The 23,228-nt window shown below is 42.5% G+C and overlaps 1 protein-coding gene across 2 annotated transcripts; it reads right to left on the bottom strand.

The window, feature by feature from the left end:
- Positions 1–457: 457 nt before the first annotated feature.
- On the bottom strand, positions 458–22,827 carry FERMT1 (FERM domain containing kindlin 1). Of its 2 annotated transcripts, XM_042789818.1 has the most exons (15): positions 22,578–22,827; positions 19,350–19,522; positions 16,969–17,202; positions 15,362–15,508; positions 14,571–14,784; positions 13,473–13,575; positions 11,759–11,866; positions 10,721–10,852; positions 10,525–10,574; positions 7,883–8,007; positions 6,473–6,579; positions 5,517–5,738; positions 4,707–4,831; positions 2,609–2,750; positions 458–1,339 (listed from the first exon to the last, which is right to left on the bottom strand). In XM_042789818.1, the coding sequence occupies exons 2-15, from the start codon at positions 19,498–19,500 to the stop codon at positions 1,166–1,168; spliced, it is 2,034 nt and encodes a 677-aa protein (XP_042645752.1). In that variant the 5' UTR covers positions 19,501–19,522; positions 22,578–22,827; the 3' UTR covers positions 458–1,165. The 2 variants fall into 2 exon arrangements, with proteins under 2 accessions (XP_042645752.1, XP_032845233.1); XM_032989342.2 differs by lacking the exon at positions 22,578–22,827 and having other exon boundaries at positions 19,429–19,522.
- Positions 22,828–23,228: the final 401 nt, after the last annotated feature.

The following is a 23,228-nucleotide window of genomic DNA, read 5'->3' as shown; positions in this document are numbered from 1 at the left end:
TGATTTCTGCAATTTCTCTTGGTGAGATGACAACATGTGCCCGCTGTATTTCTTTAGCTAGGTGAAACCAGTTTTGCTTTGTCCAGCAGTTCCACGAATCCTCCTAGCTTCATCCTCTCCTCGCGCTGCCGATCACGAGGCATCGCAGGGCAGAACCAAATGACTTGCAGCTCAGCGGGTGCCCGTGGCTCCTTCCAGCAGGCAGAGCTGGCCGCTACACGTGCGGCTCCTCAGGCACAGTATCTCTGAATAATTCCTTCGCATTGTGCATTACGTCAGTAAGATCATTTCTGCAGGCTCTTCAGCTCCTTACTCAACTTACGAACAAATTTAGTTTAGCATTAGATGTCACGGTGAAATGGAGTAACGGGGACAGAAAACAGAAAGGCCTACGGTCAGGCTTCTTTTTAACAAGTAATTTTGAATTGTATCTGAAGCATTTTTTTCAACCTGGAAATTAACAAAGTTCCTCAAAAGATCAGTGTTTTGAATCCCGTTTTGCCAAGATGAATGCTTTGTTTTAGATGTCTGGTAGCTTCTCTGGCTTTAAGGGAACTACTTAAGTGGATGAAGGTAGACGTGGGTGCTACACTTTTGAACACTTGTATAATCACTACTTGGGTTGCCATAGCTCAGTCTGCAGGACTTTGGAACACTGGCGGAATGTTTTCTGTTCCCAGTGCAAGCGTTAGACAAGTAATGGAGCTTTAAAATATGTATTTATTCAGGTTTAGTTCTGTTAAATGCTGGCCTTTTCAACAATGGCCAGTTTAACAGTGGGAGTTGCACGGCTTTAACACAGAAGAAAATTTGCTGTACAGTATCCTCAAGGTACTTGTTCTGGATGCTTAAACAGATTGTTGCAACTGAAAATACTAGATTAAAAAATGACCAGTGGCTAGACACTGATTATGGAAAAGTTCTAGTTGTACAAAAGGAAAACAAAGATAATTTTCTTAGTGTTGCTGATGGGGTTGCCATACTGCATCCAGTGACCTTGGCTTCAATATTTAACAAAAACTGCAAATAGTCCAGTCATATTACAAGATGGATTGACATGTACAAGATTTATTAGTCAGCAATTAACAATCAGAGAGATTTTCGTTTAATCTCTGGTCTTCTTCGCTGTGGGGAGAAGCAGGCAAAGGGAGGAGTTTACTTCACCTCATTCCTGACCTCCAGTTAATTTATGGAACAGATCTTCATCCAGTGATTCATTCTGGTCTTTGGAGCGGGTTGACAAGAAGATGTAGCCCCCAATATACTCATGGATGATTTTGCAGTCTGCGCTCAGACACGTGAAAGCGATAGATACGTTCTGATCAAACTCGATTGCAACCTAAAGAAAATACATATGGCAAAATTAGAAAGAGAGATAAGCTGCATCTGGGACAAAAGAGCAAGTGTGAGACCACAGCTGGACCACAAATACTGTGATGAAGCAGCACCTGTCTCTGCTAACCAAGATTTCTGGGTCTGCTGGATGTTGAAGGTGTTTGGCTGCTTGTTTCTCCATTTTCTGCTGTGGCAGGGCCCTCTTGTGGACAAAATCTTTTTGCTTGTTCAGGCAGGCAACAAACCCATGCTCTTATCTAGATTTTTTTCTAACGGTGTATGAAGTGAACACCGAGAAGAGCAGGAGTGGCACTCCCGACTCTTTGTACACTTAACCAATAACGTTTAATACCATTCACTGTTGTGTGCTGACCCTGAATCTGCTTTTGGGGTCCAGGTTTTGATTCCCAGCTACTCTCAGTTCTAAACCCCAGCACACTAAGGTTAATTGCTAACTGCGGATTCTGTGGTTTTTGGGAGGGATTTAAAGCAAACCCAACAGCTTTACCGAGCATTGCAGGCTCTGACACAGGGAGCACTGCAGGAGAGTATTCGGGATTGTATCTGATCTCTCCTGGCTCCTGCAGATGGATGTGGGAAACTGTATCAACAGGAACAGCTTCCAGGCTGCTTGAAGTTACATCAACTCACACTAGTTCCACCTCAGAATTTAGGGGAGCTGGCTTCAAGCTTTCAGACCCAAACTCTCCAGTGGACTGCTGGGCAACGGCTGGCTGTGCTGAGCAGCCTTCACCAGCGTGAGGAGCACCCTGCTATGAATCACACCATGAGCTTCTTTCTCAGGACTGCACGCTGACACAGAGGAGCCTGTGCCCTGGCCTTGCAAGCTCTGTGTGGGATCTGAGAGACAAACTGGGCTCCTGTAGCCTCAGTCTGTAATAGAGACCGAATGACTGCAATTTGGTGGATGATGCATGAGCTAGACTACACAGAGAGCTAAAATTAGATTTTTATGGTGACAGAGCAGTAAATATGATGGGTTGGAATCTACCTTTGAGCCTATGTATTTCACCCCATCAAAATCAAGGGCAACTTATGAAGAACAAACTTGGTAGGAACCTTTTAAACCAGAGCTCTTAGTTTCTGAATTTTGACTACAGACTCCGTTAAGAAAAATTTTAGACAGCTTATTAAATAACATGTCACAACACATTCAAAATCTTTTCACTCTGAGGTTTAAAAAGATTTTCTGAAAGCATCCTCCGGTGTCTGAAAGGTAATGACTGAATGCAGAGAGCTGTTCCAGTTTTACCTGGCGTATTTCCCAGTTCACATTCCACTGCTTCATGTTGGAGAACCTCCACGTTGTGATAGGATCTCCTGTGGCTATATCTATTCGTATCAGCCTGTTATAGGACACCCCAAGCACATCATCCTTTTTGCTTCCTTTAAACCTGAAAAAAACCCAAAATCTTTGAGCAGATCTGGTTTGCAGTGATTTCTGTCTAGAGAAACATTCACCTGCCCTCATTTGAAAGTGTAAAAAATGCGGGAAAAACCACAACAGCCTGGGGTTGAGGAGAGCGTGGACCCTTCGTTGGAACAGTAATTGTTATAAAGCAAAAACGTAGGCTGGTGCACCGTGGTATAAGATGGAAAATAATTGGGCAGGTAGATCGGGCTGAAATCTTTCCAACTGATTGTTTTCTGCTAAAAAATACATTTCTGCCAAAACACATGAATTTGGTTGGTTATGTTTTTACTGGAAAAATGTCAACAATCATTTTCCTTGCTTCATTTCACTAATGCTGAAACATGTTCTTTTAGTTCTATTCAGCTAAATTATATAAGCATATCAAAATAGATTCTTTTATATATCACCATTAACTTATCAAAACAACTGTTAGCATGTTTCTGAGTATAATAACATTACACAAATATTGAGATAATTTAACATTTCAATTTTCTTCTGATTAGAGATGAAAAATAAATAAAAAGTTATCAGAACTTCTGGGGAACAGAAATTTCTGAGTTGGTAACAGCTAGGAAAAAATTTACTCTGGTAGTGAAACTACCTTCCTCTACCTTCGTGCTGAAAGCTGGAAGAAATCTCATCTGTCTGCTGTTAGTATTTTCAATATTTTTGATGCTGTTTCAGAACCTTCTCTCCTTAGATGAAGATGGCCCTTAGGGAAAGAATGGGACCTGGGCCACAATTTGTGCCGTACGTAATGTCCCTACCGGAGATGCTGCCCACCAGTTTGTAGAAAGGCACCACAAGATGTTTTGCTTACTCCAGAAAACGCAGCTTAGGTGTTGGGTTTGTTTGTTTAACAGAATTAGTGGTGACAGATGGGACAAAACATCTATATCGACGTTAGTGAATTAAAGAGTGAGAGGGAACCTTCCTGGGCACTGAACTCCTGTTCGGTTCAATGGCCAGAAGAGTTCCAGGCAGAATTCTGGCCGCAAGCAAGCAGTGCTTTCTCAGACGACCCCCAGGTACGGCACAGGAGCTGCAACATCCGAGGACCAACACCATCTGGTAGTTCACATGAGGCTCCTGGGTTCTGGGAAGTCAGCAAGTTTAATAGTACAGATGTGGGCTGTTCTATGCCAGCTGGACTCTGTGCCAGAGAATGGTTCCCAGCTGCTTCAATTTATACCACAGATGACTCCTAAGTAGCCCTGGAAGAGGTGTTAAGTACAAATTAAGGAAGGTGCCTCCAAGTATAGCTGTGTCAGTACTTTTCACTTTTCCTGGTGTTTTGTCAAGAAGAAAGAATGCAGGACAGAACTCTGCCATATTCAAGGTAAGTGCCCAGGGAAACTGCGGTGAACACAGCAGGACCTTTCTTGTGCTGACTGCTCTTCCAGAGTTACCTAAAAAAGGGATCGCGTCTGTTGTTTTCTTAATGAAATGCCAGAGAAAGTATGCTCAGCAAAAAGCAATTTAGCGTAAAATCTGATCCAATTTATCATAAAGCTTATTACAAGACCTGATCCAAAATCAAAAAAATCTGATCATATACAGTCTGGTTGATCCAAAGAGCAAGAGTTGGAGTGATTAAATATATTGCAAACCTGAGAACGTCAACGAGACACGCATTTTTTACATTTTAGTGAGTTTATGCCAGTAAGAGTTTAATCCTAGTCGTATGTTACTTCAGGCAAAAACTGACAGGTCTGTGTGAAGGCAGACATAATGGAGAGACTCACTCCAGGAACGGAGCTACTGAGTGCTACTGCTACAGAAAAAAACAGCACTATGGACATTACTGGAATTCAAAAAGGTCTGCAGGGGGAAAAAACAGAGAATGTTTCCAGAACAGGGAGTCAAAGAACTTCCTGCCAGTCACTGAGCGTGAACACGCTAGGGCAGCCTGACACTGCTGTAAGGGTGTGATTACCTTACAATGTAGTAGGAGAAGCCAAACTCGGGGAGGGACTGCCATGCCTGAATAAAACGCAGCTTGGCCTCCACCAGGGTCATCTGGGATACGTTTTGGTGGGCTTCCAGAATACGGGCAGCCAACTGGGAAACACAGGAAAAGAAAAAGATTTCAGTTGACTGGAGAACAAAAATACCCTTGCTTTCACTAAATCAAACATCATTAGCTCTGATGCTGTGTTCAGGCACTTAGTTGTCACCTTTCATGCAGATGTACTGCAGAGAGCACCTGGGGACAGGTCCTGAGCTACAAGGGTAGAGCAATGCAGCAACATCTTGGGGGTGGGTTTGTGCTGCACTGGGTCTAGCTCCAGAGTACTGCTCTGGAGACTGTCCTGAGGATGGGCAGGCCGAACTCTTTCACAGCAGAAGCAGTGGACAAGGAATTAGGCGGAGAGGACGGAGAGGCACCCAAGCCAAGAAGACGGGAAGACACTGGTGTTTAAGATGCAGGCAGTAACTTCCTGCCCTTAAAAACCTTCCTTTCTTACTCTGAAGAGGCTTTTCAGGGACAGCGTAATCAGGAGGAGAACATGATGTGTGACTTAGGAAGTGGTACAGATGTAGGAGGAGTACTTGGAAGAAGTGCTGAGGGACCTGTTCCCCTGTTCAGATTAACGAAAAGGCCTCTTGCAAAGTGACAAATGGGTACTGCAAGATGATTTTACTGCAAGATGTATAGTTTCCAAATGCTGCTTCGATCCAGCCTCACCCCTAAGCAATCATTTAGTACCACCCATACCCCACCATCAGGCCACGCTCAGGCTACCTGCTTAGACTTGTATTTTTTGGTATAACGTAGTGAGACGAAGCATTCTGGTTTCATATCTATGCTTTCTGGATCAGAGACAGCCTGGGGAGACATGGTCCAGTTCTTCATCTTTAGAAATGAAAGGATCTTGTGGACCTCAGGATGGTAAGAGCTATCGGCCATTGTTTTGCCTTTTGAGGCTAAAATGCAAGCAGCCATCCACCGAGCGTATTGATTCTCCTGCAACAAAGACAACTGTTGGTTATTTTTGGACAAACCATTTATGAAGATGGCTACTGCTCACACATCTTTCACCGGGTGATAAAACCACTCCGGAGTTACTCCACTGAATTTGTGTGGATGTGTAGTTACCCTGGTACTGTTGTTCTTCCTTGATTGGGCTAATTCCACCTACAGGACTGCCTCTGCAGAATAGTTAAGCTTTAAATTTTCAAAGAAACCCAGTACTTCGGAATAGATTTTCTTGGAAATTTTATCGCATGACTATTTTTCACCTAGTGAACATTTTTACACAATTTGGAATGATGCATTTCAATACAAATGAAATACACTGAAATTGAAAACTAATGTAAGATCCTTATCACATAACCCTCATCTGAATGGGGAGAATTCTAGTTAAGAAGAGAACAAACTCCAAACTTCAGTCCTCTGAAAATACTGAAACAAAATATTGTAACCTCTCTTTACTTTTTTGATAGCTTGTTCTTTTTTTTCTTCCCAGCAGCTTTACATGGAAACTGATGATAAACACAGAATTATTGTCCTTTTGCCCCCTGAACCATTAAGTATTTGTTAGACTACCACATCAGTCATAGATTTTACTAAACCTGTAGATAATAAACTCTCTGCAGCATCCTTATTTTTTTATACAAATTCTAGAACAGGGCAATGGGTCTTCTAGACAATCTGCCACGAAATCTGGAACATGAACTTTCCCTTGTCTTATTACTCACGTTATCACATCTTAAATATACTTCATTCATGCCATCAGCAACAGGAATTAGTAATTTGATTCCAAACTTCTTCGCTGCAACATTTACATCTGGTACAACCTCACATCCTAGATCACAGAGAACCAGAAAGAAATGAATTTGTTTAATTACTACGTCACTAACTTTAAGTACTGATTAATACTAAAGAATGGTACTGAATGGTTGTTTTTTTTTTTGAGATCAAGGGCCAAGACTTCCGAAGCTTAGGCCTAATGAAAGGTTTCTGTTCTAGTTCACTGCCTGGTTTGGCTTGCCAGGGTGATGGATGCTCTGAGCTCAAAGAGCATGTTAGTCAGTGTTGAAGAGAAAGAATGCAAGTGCTCTCAAAACCTCAGCCTGATCTTAGGAAATGCTCAACACTTACAATGGAGAAGAACTGATGAGGTAGGGTAAAATTTCCAAAAGTGCCTAAGTGACTTGAAAGCCTGGACTATATTTTCAGAAGCGACTTAGTACTGACAGTGGGACGTAGGTGACATCTACAGCAGAGTTGACCAGTTGAGGGATCCCAGAGAACTCTGGGGACCTGGTATTTCATATTGATGGTGCTATTTACAGGCCTTCTGGATTCAGCTGGAGTCGAGGATGCCTACAAGTTCCCCTTTGTGTCAAGGGACACCAAGGCTGTGGGCTACGTGGTGAGGTTCCAGCCACCCTGGCTGGTTTTACCACGTATGTATCTGACCTAGTGAGCATATGCAGATTGGTATGCAGAGCCATTTGTTCACAGGGGTCAATCTTCTTTCTATTTCAAAAGTTTCTTCTAGGATGAATCCTGGGCATCACTGGCTCCCTGACGCTGAACAAATGATGGCCCTGCAGGAGTAGATGTAGATGGAGGCTGTATGTGGTGCTGGTGTTTGCTGTGTGACCACCCGGGGTTTCTCCTCCTAGAACTGATTGTAGCTATGGAAGTCCCCATGCATGAAAAAAACAAGGCCCAGGGAAGGTCTTGTATATAGGTGCAACCTACAGCATTCTTGTTCACTGCATCATCCATAACCATCTAGTACCAGTGTGCTTGTGCCAAGGACAGAGGTGAGTACTACAATTTAACAGAGAGTGAAAATGTTTGGAAATAAGTGTGGCCCACAGATCACATTCTCTATCTGACTCATCTTTAAGTGAATTCAGCAGTACATGGCATTTCACAAGCCAGATCCAGGTAATACTGGTTTGATCCAAGTAATAATGAATCCTTCTTGTTCAGGCCTCTTCTGCAGATGTGGTCTGCCTGCTTAGGAGTCTCAGTGACTAAAAGAGTTCCAAGACTAAATGCTACTGTGCTTGCCTTCCTGAGTCTTGCAGGGATTTCTTGATTTATTCGGTTCATGAATGCAATAGAAAAAGGAAAGGAACAAAAATTCCTACCTTTTAGGTTTATTTTCTCCATAGGTTCTCCCTGTGCAGATTCCTTGTTTTTAAAATAAGATACTGAGGTGTCTTTAAAGACAAACCAATACGGCTTGATAGTTTTGAGTGACAGCTTCCTGGGCCTAAACGAAAAAAAAGAAACCACATTTGTTTATATCAAAACGTACAAATTGCTAAGTCACTCACAAATATTACTGTGGGCCTCAAATTGCTTTGAGGTCAGACACGTGGCTTCAGTTGGGTTACTCACACTTGTGCCCGTGAGGGGGGCGGCCAACGCCTGGAACCAACGCTGCACCCAGGGTATCCTGGGTACGGGTGTGGGTTTTACCCCAGGCTCTAGCTGAATCCCATCTGTGATTTCTCTCAGGTTTCTTCTTTCTCTTCAGTGTGGTTTTTCCTACTTTCATTCCTAATCAAAGTCATTCCCTTCTAACAGACCAATTCTGGTTTTGCGTGAACTCAGTCACGGTAACACAACCCGATAATTTGTTCACGTGCACTAGAATTATCTTCCAACAGCTGCTTATCTAGAAGATTTGCACCCATAAAACTAACTTGTACTCATTAAATTGTAAGCGAGTAGAGACCATCTTTTTGGCTTTATCTGGATAGTATCTGACACAAAAAATATTCTATTCCTTCACTCAGTTTACAGAGGTTCTGTAGCACTCCAAGAAAAGATAACAGTTTAAACCATCTTCTTCCAGTAGGGCAGTGTTACTCCAGCCTCTCACACACGTATATGGAGGGATATAATGCTCATTTTAATTACTTAATTTCAATACTTTTCTAATGCAAACTGATTTCTTTCATACATTTTAAAATATCTACTTTGGAATTGAGGATTAACTGATAGATACTAATGGTCAAACATAAGCATTGTGCCAGCTCCACCTGTCTTCAGTAAGAGATAAAAATTGTAACTAATTCTGCTAAGAATATACTAACAAAGTCACGGGGCTGGGAGGGAGTCAGGGAAATAAAATCCCGGGTTCAGTATATTTCAGGAGAGAAAACGACAGTACTCTAGCACTGTTTTAGTAGAGAAATACTTCGTAATTAGCTACAAAGATCAATAATGAAGTTAAAAAGAAGAAAAAAGAAAAAACAAAACATAAGTTCTGCTGTCTATTTAGTACTTCCCTTTAAGCCTAAGACGATGGTACAAAGAGTATATGGCTAGCTGGAAAACACTGATTTATTATACCCACTCTTGCCTTCTCCTGAGCCTTTCTAGAAATCCTAGTTTAGAATCCTTTATAGAAAATGGCGATTTTTACGTTTAAATTAAAAGAAACAACTTGGATTTTCAAAACTGCCAAATATTTTGGCTTTTAATTTTCCACTACAGTGACATTCTTCAAAAATAAGGGTCTATAATTTTTTTAGACTAACAACATTATTTTTCTATCCAAAAAAAGTTGCTGAAAACTTTCTTGAAAGCTTTTCTTTTGTTGCTGTTTTTGAAAAAAATATTCCAGTTCTCCACAATAGTGTCACCCACTTGAACGCAGTATTTACTAGCGTGCTAATGTGGTGCATACTGTGAATAAAAGTTCACTATATGAATAGAGTCAGCAGCATGACATGCAGAGCTTTGCATTCAGGTCTACAATTAGGCAAATAATGATAGTAACAAAATGTGGCTGTTACTTCAAAGAAATGTTTTACACCCTACCTAGTATCTACAATGTCTTAGGTTTGCTAAGTCATTTATCACGTATATAGGAAATTTTTCATGATGAAAAATAAACACTGAATGCTTTTAAAAGCAAACAGCTCTACTGCTGGGGGAAAATAAACAATCCATTGTTAGAGGTGAGTAACTGACAGAACTTAAAAGGCTTAAATTCTCTTTCATCTCAAGCCACCTTAGTAAGTTGAGCGTCAAATAAAATTCCTAATTGGAAATTAATAATTAACAATTCTTAACAGTTACCAACAGTTAAAAATTTTCAGGTGCAGTTTTCAGTTCATTGGCTAGAAATATGATTTGTCAACAGAATGAATCTGATAAATATTTGTGCAATAGAAAACTTTATCTTTCTAAAACATGAAGACTGTTTTGTGAGAAAAGGCATTACAGACTTGAGGTCACTGCAGTCGTTTAAATAATCCATAAATCAAGATATTATAGTGGGATCACAGAAACTCATTTTGATAGTAGAAAAAAACAGACACCATGTTTGGTTAGAAAGGGGTAATTTCTTTTGTTTCTTTTTAAAAAAAAAAAAAATCCCCACAGTTGCTTTCAGAAAGTCTTTGCAGGGCAAGTTGAGTTTTTTCTAGCTTTTCATTGGAAAAAAAAAAAAAAGTAAAATGTGGTGGAAAAAAGAATTGTAGACCCGTGTTTAGAGATGATGATTGATGAGCACTAGGAAATATAAAGAGCTTGGTCTTTTAATTGGCATAAGTATAGGTACCCCAGTACCCCAAGAACTAGAAAGATTTGCTGAGAATCGTGCTCAGAAGCAGTAAGAGAAAAACTTGAAGGGGATGTTATCAGACCTATCTGGTCTATTTGTTAATTTATAGCCATAGGGTCTACCATTAGATTAGAATGAAAAACTCAAGGGATTTCTTGTACGGTTAAGCTTTTTGTTTTGTATGTTTTATTATTAGTTTTAGTAACTCACCTAACTAGCCTGAGATTATCAGCAAGTTTCGGGATGTCTGTGATGTCCTCCTATCAGAGATAATTAGGAATAATTTTAGTACAATGCACTTTGTAATTGTCTGTTAACTCTGTTAAAAAATCAGGAACCAGGTAGGCTCCTCAGCGTCAATGCATCTGACACAGCGAAAGCCATTCTGGGATCTGAAAGGACATACCAAAATGTTACTTGTGTTTCCACCTTCCAGTGTCACTTCCAGATTAGAAAGAGCAGCTTCTACTTCATCTACTTCTGATTCACAGGTGAAATCTTGTGCCTCTGATGATAACGATAACTTGCTTACATGGTACTAAAATAAAAGGTCAATATCAAATAGTCAATACCTCACTTAGCAACACACAGTCACAGCAGATGAAAATAGGCCACTTGGTCTTCTGGGGCTTGGACAACCGCGTAAAGCTCTGCACCACGGAACCATGTGTTTTTTCACAAGGAAACAGCTATGTCCACTACAGTCTCCAGTGCAATTACTGATAGCAGCTTCCTATTTTAACTGCCAGTGTTGGTATTCCTTCACTCCAGAATCGTCCCTGTTCTGTGAGGCTGACTCAGTGCTAACCTTTGCATCCCCAGCACTGCCAGCTGTAAATGCCATCTGTACCAGGTGGAAACTCAGCAGCAAGGTTCTGTGGTGTTCCGCAGTGGCAGGCTGTGAAATTTTTGGCAGATCTATTTACATTTTAAAGGAAGGACTTTATTATTAATAAACATTTGTGCCTTATTACCTATAGTCAGGGACTGTGCCACTCTAGGTCATGTTGAATTTCTATGTACTCTATGGCATCCCTATCTTCACACTGTGCTACAGCTTTTTTCCGGTCTGTTGTGAACGTATGTATTTGTGAATTAAAGAAATTTTCAGGAAGACTACGTGAAAGGATGCTAGCTGGTATGGGAAGCAAGACTTCACAGTAATCCCCTTCACAACAGACTGGTATCAAAGTTACATCCTGGGTACGATTTGCTTTAGGTAACGCTAACAAACGGTTCCATAATAGGACGTGTCAGTTTGAATAATGGTGTGCTGCTACTCAATTTAGTTGGTTTAGCTGATGGATGATGGTTATTGTTTCTCACCCAAATAGCAGACCCCCAATCCAAGCAGAGCTATTGGCCCGGGCTCTATCCTAGTCTTGTCCTAGCTTGTGCCTGCCTCTTGAGGAAACAGGTTTTGCAACTTGGATCAAGTACGTGCCTGTAGTGCAGCAAAGATCAGCATTTCTTCCTCTGTGCAGTCAATTTCTTCTAACAGGATGGCCCATCGGGCTTGCTCATATATTTGGTTTATTCGCACTGCATCATACTGTAGTGAAAAAGAACAACATTGGTCATTAATGACCATCAAGACACAGATTTGTGATCAGCTGCAGCTGATCTAACATTGGGCTGAAGCCATAAAGGTTGCTTCCTTCCTCACCCCCAACTCTGCCCTGCTGTAGGCTCCCAGCCTTTGCTTGTACTAGCTCATGTGATTGTGTGTAGGGTCACAGTGGCTTGCTGATCCAACAGAAAATTAATCAGGAGTCCTTGGCTGAAGCAGAAGGGGAGATTAAGACATCCCCTTTTGTGGTAGTAGGCCTCGGACTGGCTGAACTGAAATGTGAAACCACACTGTGAGAGTGAAAATAACGTGACGTGGCTGACAGGAATGTGACATTCAACAGCTTGCTACTGTCTAGAGACACTAACTCTTATTCCTCACTTCCCCTCTTCTGCTCTTGGCTGTTTCGGTTCTGGCTCTATCTTTGCACTGCCTTGACATTTGTCAGATCCTGCTACCAACGGCTTTAATTCACTATCCATTTTTTGGGATAGTGATTGTTTCTTATTATCTACGTGGTTAATAAGCTGAAGTGACTCACAGAAATATTCAAGCCCCAGAGCTGGTGAAAGGTAGGTGATGGGTGGGTAAACCTTGGAGCACGACCTCTCCCAATAGTGGTGAGCTACTCAGTTGCCTGAAGCTGTTTTGGGTTATTTCATTCTATGGCTCCGTGGCTGGGTGGGGCAAAGAAGGGAAATGCTTGGGGTTGCTGAGAGCTGCTGAAGTTAAGACAGGTACTTCAGTTTTTGTGGGGATGGCATCTAACCCCAAAACATGCCACCTGAAATAGAAAGTGCCCTTCTGTTTATCTGAGATGCCTGAAATGAAAGAGTTTTATGGTTTTTACAGAAAATAACAATGTGAAGGCCAAATCCTCTAAAATTCACGTAGAAACTCTTGTTGTTTTACACTGATCAATGATTGTGCTTTAATTTCACTAAATATATCACCCAAGCCATAAAAACACTGGCTTAACATAACCACAGTGACTGACTTTTAGTGGAAATAAGGGCAAGCGAGAGGCAACTCGAGAAAACATTTAAGTGATTTTTGAAGACTAAGTCTTGCTTTCAAATGGGACTTAAAACACTTTTGCTGATCTTTCCATAGGTATTTAATTAGCCACTCACACTGAAATAATTTAAATGCCTGACTGCTTCTGAGGGCTTAAGCCCAGAAAAGCTGCATATTCCGTGAAGGGCAGTGGAACATAAATGTAATGTTTAAGTCCATTTTCAAAAATAGGGCTTATACCTTTACATCATTTAGGACACCGTTGGTTTAGTTTTCCCCTTAATTTTTCTTGTTAAAAGAGAGGCAGAAAGTAAACCAGCCCCTCCAGAAATCTGGATGCTGTTTCTGGTGCTCTTCAGATCTCATCTTTACACTTAAGATCTTATTTCAGGTGAGGAACAGTGATTCAGTGTCCAGAGGGGAAAAGTGCAGACTTAGCTGAGGGGAAGAAGTTGAATTTGATCTCTGAAAGGCCTGTAACAAATCCTACCTAAATTCAGCATCCTTGTGCTATAGCTCCTTGACATGAAAGCAGGCAAACAATGAATAGCAATAAAAACAAAGCTCTTACTTTTGGATTCAAATCAAAGAAAGTGTAATATTTAAAGCGCAAAAGAAGTTGATCGTCTTCCAGAATGCCTTGTTCCATAAGTGATCGAGATGAATCTAGCCAGCTGTGGAAGAAAACAACCCACAGATTCATCTGTACATGAAAAAATATCACACCTGCAGAGCTCCAATGTAATTGTGACACAAAAGTGGGAACAGCTCTAATTCCTGCAAATCTGGGGAAAATTCACATAACTTGAGAAGGTGGACCGTTTATATGGATTTCTAACTTTCATCATATAAATACAATACCTACGATCTTGCTATTTTTTTCTCCAGCACTATTCAAAACACCAGGAGTAGATGCCAGAAACTGAGCACTAACTAGTTGTGGGGTGACCTATGCCAATAAGATTCTTCCTGATCTCCACAAATGGGAGGTTCATTTAAGCCGGGGCAAAAATGTGCCTGTAATATTTAGAACTCCTGCTTTTCATTTCAGTATTTGCTGTTTTGTAATTCAATTCTGTTCTCTAGTGACATCCAATGAAAACATCCAAGTCACTGTTAAATGCTCCACACATCTAAAAATGACAATCCATATTTTAATGATAGAGAGACAATCCTCTCAAACACTTGGCACCACTAAACCCCCTCAGTGCTCTGTATTCTTTTGTGATGTACGATAAGCAATGTTTGCTTGTGCATAATTCAGTAAATTGCCTATTTGTAATGCATTAGAGCTTTATTGAATTTATCCATGTGCATAGCCACTGTCCATTTAAAGCCCTTAGAGTTTGCTGTCCAAACTGTCCTTTAGCTGTGCCCACAGTGCTAAATTGAATTTGCCTTCATCTAACAACAGAATTTAGTCCAGAGCCTGCACAAGTCCATCAGTCATCACTTTAAAACAAAATTGCTCAGCCAAGAACGTTGAATAAGGAAAAAAGATTAGAAAGAGTAAGTATTTCTGAAACAAGACCTAGATCAAAGCATGTTTTAAGTATCACTATAGCGATGTATCAGGGGTTTGTTTTCAAATTCTGCTTTACACTTAAGAAACTGGATTAATGCTACCCTCGTTAATCCAGCTAACAAAGATCTCCAAGAGGCATCTTACCCTGCATTGAGTTTGGCTTTGTCAGCTAAAGTCCGAGGCTGGTACATCTCTGCGAGCGCTTCCGGAGAACAGCTGGGAGGACTGAAGGCGAGGATGCTGCAGTTCTGCTCAGTCAAGGGACTGTCGCTGAACCAGGTGACTGTAGAAGAAGCTGGTGTCCCACTGATGGGATCATACACGGGTGTCATGGTTTTACTATATAAACCCGGACTTCCTGCAAGTTAAGAGTAACGTATTATTTATTCCAGGGAAAACTGCCTTCAGACTTAGGCAGCCTACCACTTTCCATCGTAAAAGACTAATCCTTTTCTTTCAAGCCAGTCTCCTAGCTCTGCTGTTTACAGCAGGCCTTATCCTTTCGCAGGTGAAGTGACCTCAGGGACAGAAGAGCTCTCTCTTGTTCTATGAGACATCTCAGTTGCGTTGGAGATGGGAAAACCATACTTCCAAGCTTTTACTTCTTGTTTTCCTTGCCGGTTGCCAAACGTGTTGAATATTTTAAGAGTGGTCTCACATTTTCAAAGAGCAGCGGCACATCCTGTGTGCAGGGCCACAGCCGATCACCTGTCTTCTGGTATGGCCCTTCTCGTATCAGTGGAAAGGAAAACATTTAAAAAGACAACAGAAAAATATTGAGATAGTGGAGATTTCAGTAATTCCCTGAAGCCACTAATTTCAGGTCCACTGTGTCTCTCTGACATGGTCTCCCTGGTTTTAACTGTGTAACAAAGAATCTCTTCCTCTTTTTGACTTTCAGGCGGAAGAATAAAATCATATTGATTTTTCATTACCTGATAATCCAGAACTCACTGGAGAGTTGCACAGGTTTAAAATATCTTCTGTAATTGGTTCTTTGCTGATCTTGTCTTTTTTCTTTTTCTTTTTGAGTGTGTCTTCTGACTGCTTCAACAAAGAGAGTTCTTCTGACCGTCTAATATCTACAATGGCAATTTGGGAAGCGAAGCAAAATGAAACATTTGAAATTTAGCAGATTAAATCCAAAAAAACCCCATGGTTGGTAATAGCATTTGGGGAAGCTCCATGTTGCAATCTGAATTTTATTTTTAGCAGGTTGAAAGCAGTGGCCATGGAAAATCCAGTAATTCAAGAACAGACTTTGGGCTGTGAGAGTGAGTTTTGACAGGATTTAAGCCTGCTTTTGTAGCAAGCATGACTGCATTTTAGAATGCCAGGGAAAAACTCTTTCTCCCCAACGGCCCTACAACCACCTTTGTGCACAATAACCTCAATGAAGTGTCTGACTTATGAATAAGCAAGAACAGAGATGAAACCACTGTATTTGAAGTTCATGTCTTTTGTTGTTCACTATACTTCACATACAAGATTCTGTCTCGGCTGTACACTATTCCCTAGTGCACTACCAAACCAGAGATGTATTCTCAGTTGCAACTTGGCACTTCATTTCTGAAAACCACTTTTATCCTGGGGTAAGCAAAGACATTTTTGACAGTATTCACTCATAAGAAAAGTTACAGGGTTCCTGTACTGACTCAATCTGGATGAAAAATGTGGGTAGAAATATTTAATTCAGACAAATGTCAGCTGAACAATTACGGCATCGTTTTATCAGAGCTGATAAATATAATAAAGACATACTATGCCTTTCACAATCCACTGCTAGAAGATGAAATTGAAAGCTGCATTGTGGTCAATATGAGGTGGTAAATTCCTTCTGAAGATGCGTGTGTTAATGGGCTAAGGTTGGAAGCTCTAAATTAAAATGAGGATTTTAATCCCCATTTTACCCTAAAACTAAAGTGATTTGGAAGACTGTTTGCAGACTCTACTTATTCCTGTTGCTCACAGGCACACGGGTCTGGCATGCTCCAAAACCTCATCTCTACTTGGAGGTGCTCCACTGTTGGAAGGAGTAGAGACTTGGGGACTCAGTTTTGAACATTTAAAACATGCTCCTTCTGAAGTGAATATATATAACTAATAGGCCAAGCTGAATAGGTGACAAATCAGTTCACACCGGTAAAACTGCCCATGGTGAAGGCTGGTGTAGGAGATGGATAAGCTCAAGCTCTTGGCACAGGATGTCAAGTCAATGGCATAGGATAAGCAGGACTGAGTCCCACTCATGGAGGACAAGGATCCCTACAAAACCACCCAAAAGGACTTTGACTATACAGTACTCCTGCAGCTCACAGGACACATTTCTGACACTGTTTGCATCAGTTATCACAAAGACTGAGAACCACTGACATGCACTGGATACTAAAACCCCCCAAAAATCTGTCTTTTGATCTTGTGTCAACTCAGTCAAATTTCTCCTTGAGCTAGACAGTTTTGTGACTAAGGGCTTCACATCAAAACAAAGCCACCTAATAAAATGCTCCAACTTAGTTGCCAGAGGGGATTTAGCTTTACTTACTGAGAACTTTGCAGATGTCACTGACAGCTTTGAATACCATAGAAGAGAAGCTGACTTTCAGTCTCACAGTCTTCATATTCGGCAAGCGAAGCCGCAGCATTTTGTGCTGAGTAGTAAAGAACAGCTTAGCATCTGCCTGCACCCCGCATTTATCGAGTGTCCAGTGGGTTTTCAGCAGCCAACACTTTTTTTGCTCCCACCAGAGAGCATAGTCTGACCAATCTTGTGGTATTTCTAGAAAAATACAAAATGGTTATTAATAAACTGTGGAGCAAGTATACAAAAAAACTTGGTTTGGAAACAGTGCTCTGCAATCAGGAGAATTTATTTACATTAAAGCAGCAACTACAGTTCCTGAGACCTAGACCCCACATGCTGAATACTTGTGGCAGTCACTGGGAACTAACTTCGTTTTCCCTGAGGAGTTAACTTAGGTGCTGTCTGTGGCACTGCCTTCACCTTGCAGCTATCCACAGGGAAAGTGCATCTCCTGAATCTGGTGCTACACACGGTCCAGCGCTGCTTGGGCTGTGCTGGGATATGGACTAATAACAAGGGTACCCACTTTGCAGCTTGACAGTGCAGGCTGAAAATCCTCCCACAAAACCTCGCATGCATCCAGACGGGCACAAGTTCTTCCAGAGTCTTCTGGGAAGCACCGCTGAACAGCTCACCTCTAAAGTCCTAAGAACAGTGACGAGTCCCTTAAAAGTCTTGGTGAATAACAACACCTAAGGGCTGCTCTCGGCTCTCCTCTGTGGCTGCGCAGTTTGACGACCAAGGATGTTCACCTGAGTGTAGCCAACTTAGGACAATATTACAGTGGCAACATTCTTTGAATAATCAACGAAAAGAATTATTACTATTTTGGGAATAAGCCTGGTGACAATCAGGAAAGAGTTAACAAGCTCTCTAACAAATTAGGTGACCTTCTCTACCACGCAGGATGCAGAAACTTGTAAGGGAGGTAGAATGGGTATGATGCAATAGAGCACAGTTAAATTTTTTATTAGTCTGTGCAGGAGGGCAGGCTGGTGTGACTGACCAGGGACTGACAAAGGTTGCCTACTAAATCTTCTCAGAGAAGACAGACCTGCCAAGAACTGTCTGTCCTGTTTCACTAATATGGACTTGCCTGTGTTTTGCTTAAGTAAAAAATGTTTGTGTATTTTGTACTTAGAAAACATACAGACAAAGTAAAGCTTGCTGAATCAAGAACAGGTAGAAGACTTTGTCAAGACTTACATTAAGAGTTTCAGAGGAGGAGAACAGTGGCTTTGATCTGATTACTCTTGACCAGTAAGCTATCCTGACCTGAAAGGTGTCAAAACCTTGACTAGATAGGCATGAGCAGCAGCACATGCATAAGGAAGGAGATAAAGCACTGCTGCTCTCTGTTCCATGGGGAATTCCAAGATTAGATGACTTCCCAGATGTCAGTGACGTGTAGTAGCAGGTAAAATTTCTGTGTGATCTTGGACAAGTTGTTTCAGTCTTCTGTATCATTTCTTGTTCCTCTTCAAGCTTTACCAGCTAGAGGCTATTTCTCAGCGTGTTTATAACACAGTAGAGCCCTGTACTATTTTGAAGTTTCTTGGTAAAAAATGCATCTCAAGAGAGCTGCTAACATGATTCGCTTAGTTACAGATTTGTTTTAAATATTATTTAATATAAAAAGCTTTTCACGCTAGTGGACTACTAGTTATAAAAGTCCCATGAAAAATTAGTCTTCTTGCCCAGTGAAAACTCCAGCTACCATTGGTTTGCTGGCTGAATTGTGTAAGTATGCAGAGAAGTTGGTAGAAATGTATCACAGATTTGCTACCTGCTTTAATGCTATCGAAGAGATTCCTTGATAAAACCACTATCTCCAAGCAGAGCTTTTCCATCACAAAGGGTGTTCATGTAAAAATGTCCCTTCTGTTGAATGGGAGCCTTTCGTCCAAAAGCCACGTTTGAAAACAAAACCTTTCACATGGCAGTGAGAACTCTGAAATTATTAAGTTGCCGATTTTAAATTTCTTGACACTGTTTTGCTGAAGGGTTTTGTTACAGTTCAATTTTTCTCTTCTTGTCTGTGTGAAGTCAAGCTATGTGAAAAAGACTAAAGTTTCAAGGATTCCAATTATATCTGTCTAACTGGAAGATGAAAACAAAGTAAAGGAGTTTTTGTGATAGTATAGGGACTTTAGTCACAGACAGGGAGGGGTTCTGGCCACATGAAAACCCAGAGTCTGCAGCACCTACATGCTCGGTGTACCTTTAGAAAGAAGTAAGGCAGGCAGTGCCATTTCAAAATGTGCAGGAGCCTCTTTTTGCAGAGGGAAAGCTGCATGTATTATTTTAATAACACTGTGTAAATTAAACAGGTCTTTACTCACTGATTTGTTCTACTAATTTCAGCATCACTCCTCCAATATGAAGGTCCCCTGTGACCCGTAGTAAAAATTCCTTTTGTACCTCTTCATGCTGATGATCAACTGTCACCAAGAGCTCCCAGGAGTGAGACCCATATTCACTTGACGAAATCATTTTGGAAAGGTCTATGTAAGCTCTACAAAAACAAAATAAACAAAGAGGATATTTTTCCTTAACTCTCTGAAACCAATACATTTCTCTGTAGTCTCAAAATACTTCCATGCTGCCAAGACTTCGCAGTGGCCTTGGCTGGAACTTCAGATGTGTTATCTTGTTACCTCTGAACTAGACTCTGCTCTTGTGATTACTCATGCAAGATAAGCACGTGGGATTTTTTGGTTTTATTCTGATTTTGCCACCCCCTCCTCCCCACCTACTCCCGTGTCTCCAGTTGGGCAGAGACAGCCCAGTTTTACCCAGGTTTCCCTGCAATACAGTGCTGATCTGCCAGTCTGGACACCGTAAAGCCTGCGGTTGAGGGTGGGATCTGTTTTGGCAATCTGTCTGGTGAACAAAGGAATTTTGTTGACTTGTACACTTACAGCTGTAATTTTCAGTGCGAATGAAAGTTTACACCTGCAGTCCTGCGAGCTCGGTCCCATGGGACTAAAACCAGAGAGTAGTTTTACCTATTTGGGTAGATGTGAGGGGAGACAACTAACTTTAATGGTTCTCTGCCAGCAATATCCAGGCACATTAACTGCAGTTTCTGCTGACTGTCTGCTTGCACAGAGATGTAGGCATGCATCCTGTCTCTGCTGAGTGAATTGTCTGAGATCCCACCAGGCTCCTGCCAGGACAGGTAACAGTAACCATGCCAAGCCAAACTAGAGAAGATGCTCAAAGCAGAATCTTTGGTTATCATCAGCAGAATTCTGCAAATTACTGAAGAGCTTGGAGGTACAAGGTGACTGATGCTGCAGGAGGGATTTGTGATATTTAACCAGTGAGAGAAGATGCCAGGTTAGCACTCAGTGTCCTGTCAGACTGAACCCTAAGAAATAAGCCTTTGCAGTTGAAGCTTAGGCAGTAAAGTGGATGACTTCCATTTATTGCAGACTTTCAGCAACATCTGAGACCCCAAGTCACAGAGACTCTGGTAAAGGTGCTGCACACAGACTGCTTCTAACATCAAAAATAAATAGGAGCTGTTTACAAAGTTGGTGGTAATGACAAATTCTACTAATAAGGAAAAGTGATACCAAAGGTAAAGCCATTGAAAGTGTACCTGTTAAAGATTAGATTGATCCCCCCCCCAAATGAATGACAATAGAAATTAAACAATCTGTCAAGCTCAAACCCGTCCATTTAGGAGAAAATCAGCTTACCAAGCAGTTTCACTACAACAGTGCTGGGAGTCTGCCCTGAAATTCTAAAATCGTGATGACTTATAGACAGCCCTAACTCAGAAAACTGCAACTTCATAATCATATGACTCCAAAAGGCTAATTTACAGGAACAAATGCTACTGTTAATTAGGTTCTTGGATGTGCCAGCCTACACCTTTTCACCAAACAGTTACTAAACCAACAAGGGTTGATACTTATCCAAGAAGTTTGTTTTGCCTTGGTAAATAAAGACATTGTGTTGGACACTGGAAAACACTATGGCTCTACTGCCTCCAGGATAGAGCTGAGATTTTGAACTTGCGCTGCCGTATGCCATGTGGATTTACTAGCTTAGGTGCGTTAGACCAGGGCGAACCTGGTGGAGGTCCTGAAGGCACAGTGTCCAAGATGCAGCTCCTGAGATGGTCTCCCTGGCAGACGAGGCTTCTAGCACAAGGGCAGTACAAGGTGTAGAGAACAGTTATTGTTGCAAAACAAAAATCCTTTTGAAAAGTCAAAATGCCACTAGTTATGCTCCAAAGCACCAATAACAGCTTTAAAAAGAAACAAATCTACAGTTGGCCTGAGCACGAGAACTATGTGATTTTATTTTGGAAGCATATGTATGAAATCTGGCAGAACTACTATACTTTTGCCTACACTTCGTCCACTGTAAGCCAGTATTGTTACAGAAGAGAATCAGTCTCATCTGCCCTCTTATGCCAGCAAAAACACTTGGGAGCTGATCTGGATTTTTTTTTTTTTCCTTTTAAAATTTCGTTTAGCTTCCCAGTCTAATTCTGCATACAAATGCTTGTGCTGACATGGGTGAAAATGAGCAGCCCAAGGGGTGGGTGAAACTCTTTCATTCACGCTGGCTTGGAAAACCATGGCCTCAGTGCAGCTAATCCTGGCACTCCATCATTCCCTAAAGCTGCTCGCTTCCCCACTTCCTCTTCAAACCAGGAGGTTTTAGTTTGATGGCAAGAAAACACAAACACTAGCAAATCTATCAGGGTACGCAGCACAAACAAAGCCTAGTCTCGGAAAAGAGGCAAGCTAAGCAACAAGGACAACTAACTATTGCGTATTAAAACCCAAACTGCCAGGGCGGGCTGTGCGTGCTCCATGTCTTAAACCCTTCAGGTCAAGACTGGATCTGCTTTGGGAACGCGCCCCAATTCCTGGGCTCCTCCTGGGTTGCAGCTGTACCGCCCGGCACAGGGAGATCAAACAGGCTAGGAACATGTCTTCAGGCTACTGCTGACTCTCGTCAGTATTTCTACTGAGCATTTTAGCCAACACAGCTATAAAAAAAGCAGCAATTACTCTACACATTGAGCTCTCCACAGACTTTAGCCCTTACAGCCCCGAACTTCAAACTTTGTCTGGAAAGACAGGAGGATGTTACTCGCACTACAGCAGGAAAAGATCCATTTTAAGGTAAAGGCAGGGAAACCAAACTACGGTGTTTCCCTTCGTATTTCTAAGGCAGGTAGTCCCCTGGCATCTACCTCTAAGCCGGGAACTGCTGGGAGGCAGGGGATAAAGAGGCAGAGCACAGAGGGCAGAGCAGGCCTTTGAGGAAGTGCCGCCGCTGGAGTGACCGCGGGGCGGAGGCTCCCCACACGGGGCCGGGATCGGATCGGCCAGCAGCGATTACAAGCGCTCGAAAATAATTAAAAAACAAAAAACAAACAAAAAAAAAATCTTTGAAATTTTTTTTTTTTTTTTAATAGAATCTGGTTGCCCGGCATTCCTCCCCCGGCCCCTCAGCGGGTGCCTGCGCCGGGCCGGGGGCCACACGCTGCCGCCCCGCCCGGGGCCAACAGCCCTTCCCGCGCTCCGCGCGCGCTCGCTCACTTGCGGTCTCCGGTGGCAGCGCCGTCCCTCGCCCGCCTGCCCGCCCGGCGCCCGCTCCCTTCGCCTTCACCTGGCGTCTGAGGGGAGGGAGGGGAGGGAGGGGAGGGAGGAGCGGCGCCCGGCCCGGCCCGGCCCGGCCCCGCCGCCCGCACCCCCGAGGTGGGCGGCCCTTCCCGCCCCTCCGCCCCGGCGGGCGGGCAGCCTGAGGGGCGGCCGCTGAGGGGTTCCCGGCCGCGCCGTTCCCGGCGGTTCCTCCGCCGCAGGTGAGGCGGGGCCGGGCCTGCTCCCTCCCACCGCCGCTCGGACGGGCGGGGCAGCCGGTGAAAGGGCTCATTCTGGTGGAGGTGGCTGGGCCACAAGCGAGGGCTGCCCTCAACAACGGGGTGGCAAAGCCGTGTCTGAAAAACTGCCGTTATCTCCCTTTCAGGAAACGAGAACCGGTGCGAAGATACCAGAAATACGGTGTAAAAGTTACGCGTTAACTTTAGGTTGAGTTTGAAATATCTGTGAATCTACTTTAAGGCCGATTAGTCTTTGAAAAGGCATCTAGGTAGGTACAAGCCGCTGTAGCACCTGCGGCTGAAAGGGTTCCTCCTCCTGACTGGTGCTGGATGTTGGGTGGGAAACCGATAGAAGTGACGGTGAAACCCC

This window comes from Tyto alba, unplaced genomic scaffold (assembly GCF_018691265.1).
Source record: "Tyto alba isolate M040663 unplaced genomic scaffold, T.alba_DEE_v4.0 Super-Scaffold_16, whole genome shotgun sequence".
NCBI classification, from domain to species: Eukaryota; Metazoa; Chordata; class Aves; order Strigiformes; family Tytonidae; genus Tyto; species Tyto alba.
Note: the sequence above shows the minus strand (reverse complement) of the source record. Positions and strands in the feature narration are given on the sequence as shown.

Coding starts and splice junctions, on each gene's coding strand:
- FERMT1 (XM_042789818.1), bottom strand. CDS start 19,500: ATGATTTCGTCAAGTGAATATGGGTCTCACTCCTGGGAGCTCTTGGTG. Junction 8,008..10,524: donor GATAATCTCAGGCTAGTTAG/GTGAGTTACTAA, acceptor TTTTTCGTTTAG/GCCCAGGAAGCTGTCACTCA. Junction 2,751..4,706: donor TTCTCCTACTACATTGTAAG/GTAATCACACCC, acceptor GGTTTTTTTCAG/GTTTAAAGGAAGCAAAAAGG.